This window comes from Orycteropus afer, unplaced genomic scaffold, assembly GCF_000298275.1.
Source record: "Orycteropus afer afer isolate SDZICR_OR568_19922 unplaced genomic scaffold, OryAfe1.0 scaffold00117, whole genome shotgun sequence".
Lineage (NCBI taxonomy): Eukaryota > Metazoa > Chordata > Mammalia > Tubulidentata > Orycteropodidae > Orycteropus > Orycteropus afer.
The window spans coordinates 4,504,662-4,511,481 of NW_006921704.1; the positions used below are offsets into that span (position 1 = coordinate 4,504,662).

General features: G+C 35.5%; 1 protein-coding gene across 1 annotated transcript in view; it reads left to right on the plus strand.

The window, feature by feature from the left end:
- TGDS (TDP-glucose 4,6-dehydratase) overlaps window positions 1–4,334 on the plus strand; it is a 20,925-nt gene extending 16,591 nt beyond the window's left edge. Inside the window, exons 8-12 of the mRNA XM_007944008.2 lie at window positions 233–276; window positions 1,050–1,215; window positions 2,073–2,131; window positions 3,693–3,790; window positions 4,249–4,334. Coding sequence (XP_007942199.1) covers window positions 233–276; window positions 1,050–1,215; window positions 2,073–2,131; window positions 3,693–3,790; window positions 4,249–4,334 — 453 coding nt within the window. The remainder of the gene's footprint in view (window positions 1–232; window positions 277–1,049; window positions 1,216–2,072; window positions 2,132–3,692; window positions 3,791–4,248) is intronic.
- The last annotated feature ends 2,486 nt before the right edge of the window (window positions 4,335–6,820 follow it).

Consider the following 6,820-nt stretch of genomic DNA (forward strand, 5'->3'; position numbering starts at 1 on the left):
ATAGGTAACAGCCAGTTTATAGACTGAGACAGACTAGGAAGAAGGAAGAGGCCGTCCACTTCTGAAAGAATTGGCCAGGGAAAACCTTATGTATGTATGTATGTATATGTATATATATGTATGTATGTATGCATATGTATATGCATATATATTAATAATCTTATGCTAAGTTCAGATTCATATTATTGTATAACCTTATAAAATCTGAAATGATATTTAAATATCCCTTTAGGTTATTCCAAAATTTATATCTTTACTGCAGCACAACAGGAAATGGTATGTTGTTTATCTTCCATATTTTTCTATTACATTGAAAGTAGTTGGTGACAGTCCTTCTTGAAAATTATGAAATCTTACAGTTGGAAGCCATAAAATTGAATGGGCCACTGAATATAGGAATTCCTTCTACATTTCTGTATTAATTTTTTAAAGAATAAATATAATTCTGTAACTTATTTTTATAATTTACTTACTTAGATATTTCTACTCTTAAATCATCTGTCATAGAACGTTGAATTATAGCATCAAAATTTGACATCCATTTTTACATAGTTTTACTTTTTCAAAGGATTTAGTTAATTTATAGAACTGTGAATGTCTCTTCGAAATGAATTCATGGCATAAAATTATGAATAAATATTTCTAAAGGATACTTATATGTTTGGGAGCTCTGGTAGCGTAGTGCCTAAGGCACTTGACTGCTAACCAGAAGACTGGCGGTTCAAACCCACCAGCCACTCCTCGGAAGGAAGGTTGGGCAATCCTACTTCCGTAGCGATACTGCCTCGGAAACCCAAGGAGGGGTCGCTATGAGTCGGGGCCGACTTGACGGCAAATAACAACAACAACAACAACAACAACTTATATGTTTGCTGAATACCCTCAGGAGGTTTGGAGATCATTCAAGAACTATAGGTAAAATTTAGAAAAATATGAGAATCATGTTTTCAGTAAAAGACTTGTAGGATCCCCATGGGAATTGCCTTCTCTGGAGTTGTGCCTATTTTTTGTTTCTCCTGGTTTAATTCTGTTTCATTTAATCTTTTTAGCTGTATTCATGGATCAGGACTTCAAACAAGAAATTTCCTTTATGCTACTGATGTAGTAGAAGCATTTCTCACTGTCCTCAAAAAGGGGAAGCCAGGTGAAATTTATAACATTGGAACCAACTTTGAAATGTCAGTTTTACAGCTTGCCAAAGAACTAATACAACTGGTATGTATATATTTTAAAAGGGTACTATTTTCCAAATTGTCACTAAAGTAGTGACACCCCCCACACACACACACACACTGCCATCAAGTCAGTTCTGACTCAGCATCCCTATAGGACAGAGTAGAACACCACACAGGCTTTGCAAGACTATAAATCTTTATGAAAGCAACTGCCTCATCTTTCTCCCATGGAGCAGCTAGTAGTTTTGAATCACTGACCTTTTGATTAGCGGTCAAATGCTTTAATCACTGCCACCAGAGCTCATGAAATTAGTGACAATAATCACTTCATTTAGTAAAAATCAAGTTTATAATTAACATAAAAGTGGGTAAAAATTAAATTGATAATAATTGACTCTATATGTTTGCTAAGACATATCATTTTAAGTTGTATCACTTGTGACAATTTTTCAAGAAAAAAATAAGCCCAAACACATTAAATATGCATACACAATTGTAAGGTATACTCAGTTTCAGAAATATAAAATTATGTGTCCTATAATTAAGGAACATATGTATCAAGGAATATGATATATAAAATAATTATAATGGTGAATATGGATATGCAATTGTGACTATCAGTTATAAATGTCCAAATACAGAAGAAGTGCTGAGTAATAACCAAAAGCCAAAAAAAATTTCATGTCTGTCATAGTTTATAAAATGCATATTCTTTTTGAGCTTCACGTGTAATTTGAGTTACAAAATATAGAAGGTTTTATTAAAATGTTATTCATTATAGCTGTTTCCCCACTTTAAAAAGGTTGTTTTTCTTCTTTTAAATCACCTATTAAATGCTATTGTTGTTCTCTGGTCTCATTTTATAATTTGACACAAAAGCCTTCTCTGTTCTGACAGATCAAAGAAACCAATTCAGAGTCTGAAATGGAAAACTGGGTTGATTATGTTAATGATAGGTGAGTAACAAACTTTATGACATCCGGGAAAAGTTGTGAAATCTTAGGTACTTACAAAATTATAAAATAGATGGACTTAAAACTAGTTTAATTCTTTTGAGTTTTCTGTTAAAGTATTTTCCTCTCATTATAAATGTAATACAAAATTAACTGTGGACCCATTACTTATTAGTTACGTAACTTAAAGAAAGTTATTGAAGCTTTCCAAGTCTGAGGTTTCCTCTGGTAATAAAATAGGAATGATAATATTTTCCTTCTAAAACTTTTTTCATAATTAATTAAAATGTACGTAAAGTACTTGACTCTGGTAGCATACTACCTGCAAAAACGGCAAGGAGGCCACATGTTCTGACCTCCTCTAATCCCACAAAGGGAAGGCAGGATTACCCAAGGTCTATTACTGCAAGGCCAGACATGCTGCCTCCCTCCAGCCCTTTCACCAACCATTCCTCCCAAAGCACCCACCACCTCTCCCCTGGGTTCGATAATTTGCTGCAGTGGCCACACAGAACTCACAGATTATGAGGTTTATTAGGGAAGCACCAGACTACAATTCAAGTTCAGGAAGAACGCTCAGTCTCTCTCCCGGCCCACCGTCCCTCAGCTGACAGTCTCTCACAGTCTCTTTCCCAGCAGTGCTGGTCCCTCAGTGTCTCACTCAGCAATGCGTGTCCCTTGCGTCTCTTTCCCAGCAGCATGTGTCTCTTTCCACAGCACGTCTTCCTCAACCAGCAGTCAGAGAGAGTTCTGCCTCTAGGAGGCCTCCTTTTGAGCCTGGCAGGGTGGTCAAACTAGCCAATCACAGCATCAGAACTCTAAGCACCTGAGAGTGGGAACCTCCCAGCACAATGTATTGTGCCACGCCCAACAGAAATACTCCAGGTGGATAACATTTACAATCAGGAGCTCCTCAGTTGCTCATTCCACCACTGACTTTACAATGACTTATGGGTAGAAAAGCCATACAAAGTAATTTACTACACCACAGTGCCTAAGGCACTTGACTGGTAACCACAAGGCTGGCAATTCAAACCCACCAGCCACTCCTCAAAAGGAAGAAGGTTGGGCAATCTGCTTCCATAGTGATACCACCTCGGAAACCCAAAGAGGGGTCACTGTGAGTTGAGTCTGACTCTATGGCACATAACAACACCAACAAAGTACCTGACATAAGAATTCTAATAAATTTATGTGTATTTATTCATTCCTTTGCTTAACATATAGCGAGTCTCTTCTGTGTGCCAGATATGCATACCTAGATTGTGATTGAAAAGAAATCACAGAGAGGGTTAGGCATCTGGGAATAGAGGTGATTTTATATATCTATATCTATCTATCTATCTATCTATCTATATATATACTTTAATTTTTTAATGTTTGGACCATGAGCATATCATCAGGGTGAATATTTTTTAAGAAAATATTTTAAATTATGGTAAAAATGCAGGGACTTTTTATTTTACTTTATATTATACTTATATTTTATTTATACTTATTTTACTGTTTAATTTGTGAAATGGTATTTTAACAGTGTCACTTTAAATTTGTTTTGTTTTCCAAGACCTACAAATGACATGAGATACCCAATGAAGTCAGAAAAAATACATGGCTTAGGATGGAGACCTAAAGTGCCTTGGAAAGAAGGAATAAAGAAAACAAGTAGGTTATGAATTGATCACTCTTGTGTCATCTCACTGTGTCTCTGATAAAGTATTATCACATTTATACCAGCAAAATATTATGCTTTTTTCAAAATAAGCTTTTTTCTATAAAATACCTTCAAAAGCAGTGTTGATACTATACTGAAAATACTGCTGTCTTCCCCCAAATTCCTTAAAATCAGAATTTGTCTTAAACACACCATCAAATCCAGTCAAGAAGGACTTTTAATGCTAAAAAGAAAAAGAAATTTGGATTTTTAATTCAAGTGATAAAATGTCTTCTGATTAACTTCACTGTTTAGATCAAAATAAAATTATTTTTGTCATTAAGTAACTCTTTGCTGATCTGACAGGCCCATCCACGCAACATGAGTTGCCTTTTCCTATCTAACAGTAGCTAAGTAAATGTTAACTATGTTTAGTTTTCATATTTTCTTTTTCTTTTTTTCCTGTCAGTTGACTGGTACAGAGAGAATTTTCACAACTGGAAGAATGCGGAAAAGGCACTAGAACCATTCCCAGTACAGTCAACATGTGTATAGTCAGGACAGTATTTGGAAAAAGAATAAAATTATGCTACCTCAACAAGTGATAAGAAATCAAGTGACCAAATGAAGTATCCTCTTCATTGGAATTAGATTCGTGACTTGCATTGTATAAAATTCAAACAAAATTCTTCAATATTTGAAAGTTTCAGTATTGCCATAAGATTTAAATAGGAAAATCCTTTCAGAAACTTTTTCTTCTGAAAATTATGAACCAGTAGATATAGATGACTCCTTACAGGTTGGTTGGGAGTGCAACAGAAACAGGTAAATTTCATTAGGAAGATGACAACCTTTTCTGAAATTAAACTCAGTGAGTTTCCAAACCTTTCCCACTGCCTAAGAATTATATTAAGTTTTCATTTTTACGCAATATCAGATGAGTTTTATGACCCAATTCACCTTTTTTTTGTTTAAGGTCATGTAGTACTCTAATTACTTTAAAAATGGAATAAAATGGAAGCATATCTAGCACTTTTTAACTTTTTATATATTTGTAAAATTAAGTTAAATGTTTTTAAAAGATGAATGTAAAGTTTTTATATTTTCAAAATCATTGTTGAAATATGTATAAGTAACCTCGTATCAGAAATTTTATCATGTATTTACTGTTAAAATTTTATTTATAAAATTGTCAGGATTTTAATGTATTTAATGCATAATGTGGCATTCTTTTTAGTGATGTATATTTTGTTATTTTACTGTAGACAAATAAAATCTGATTCTGTATGTTTTTATTTCTTTGTCTTAAACGTAACTTAAAAAAGGACTGACTGAATGTTAGATTAAAAAAGGAGAAGTCAAGATTATGCCCAGCTTTCTGGCCATGTTGTTGTTGTTAGGTGCCATTGAGTCATGTTTGACTCATAGGGACCCTTCGCACAGCAAAACGAAACACCACTGTGCCAGCTCCACGATCCCTGCTATACTTGAGCCCATCGCCGCAGCCACTATGATCAGACAGTGTTCCTGGGCTATTTATATAGTTGCCTAGTATTGTAATGGGAGGCCTGGTAGCATAGTGCCTAAGGCATTTGACTGCTAACCAGAAGGCTGGTGGTTCAAACCCACCAGCCACTCCTTGGAAGGAAGATGGGGCAATCTACTTCCATAGTGATACCATCTCAGAAACCCAAGGAGGGGTCGCTATGAGTCGAGTCCGACTTGACGGCACATAACAACAACAACAAGTATTGTAACGGACAGTGTTTCTCTGCTATTCATAAGGTTTTCTCTGACCAATTCTTTGAGAAGTGCGTGGCCTTTTCCTTCTTCCTACTTCTGGCCTTAGTGCATAGGTTACGACTTATGTTCTCTGAAGTAAGATGAAAAGTCATTAAGAGGTTTGAGTAGAATCAGAATTCTGAAATGTATGTTTTTTCTTTAGCAATATTCAATAACTTTAGATGTAGGTGAAGAAAATATAGATAAATCAAGACAGAGTTAGGCATAATACAAGCCAGGTAGGGCAGAAGGACTAAAGAGTTGAGAGTGGGAGAAGGAATTATTAAATCCATGGGTCTTAGCTGTGTAGGGAAGAAAATGATTCTAGAAGGGAGTGTATAGTGCTAGAGAAAAAGGGAGGAGGAAAGGTGAAGGAAGGAGTGGAGTTTAAGACCTCAGGGAGGCTAGGAAGTTACAGGCAAAAAGTGGAACCAACCAATGCTTAGCTTTCATCCTGGTGGTCATGGCAGGTTGTTATTCTATCTCAATAAAGGGTCTTTGGAAGTCCTTCATATTCTTCGGATTGGAGTGTCTATGAGACTATCAAACCTCCCCATATTATTGACTATCTGTAATTAAGCTTAATTTTGATGAATATACTAAACAAGGGAACTCTGGTGGCATAGTACCTAAGGCATTTGACTGCTAACCAGAACACTGACGGTTCAAATCCATGAGTCTGATTCCTATAGGATGAAAAAGGGTAAAAAGAAGGAAATCCCATTTTATAGAACATAATTTTGTTCAGTGAGATATAAGCTAATAAGAGTGTGTATGAGTGGAGTTAGAATTCAGATGCTTTTGGTCAGTGGAGTTGGATAGCTTCCTTCTCGATGTGTTGATTTGAATTAAGATTAGATGTTTTGGAGGACTGGAGTGGAGTACATTGCTCCAAATGTGTTTTCTGGGTCATTTGTTCTTGTACATATGTTTGTGTAAGCTTTTATTTCTAATTTTGCTATACTCTATGTTTTACCTTTATTGTTAACCTAATCTTGAAGTGACCTTAACAGACATTTGAGGACATGTAATGGAAAACTTTACCCAAAAAGGGTGAAAAAAAAGAAAGAAAGAAAAAAATGAGCTGAGTTACAATGAAAGCTTTTTGGTCTCCAAGAGGCCTTTGAAAGCTCTCTTCCTTTTGTCACCTACATTAGATTCCCCACCTCACTTACATGTGGTTTCCATGCCCACTTCTCCAGGAATGGTAACCAGTGAGTGCACTCCTTAAGTTTGAGCCTAAATTTTCCTTGAGAAAC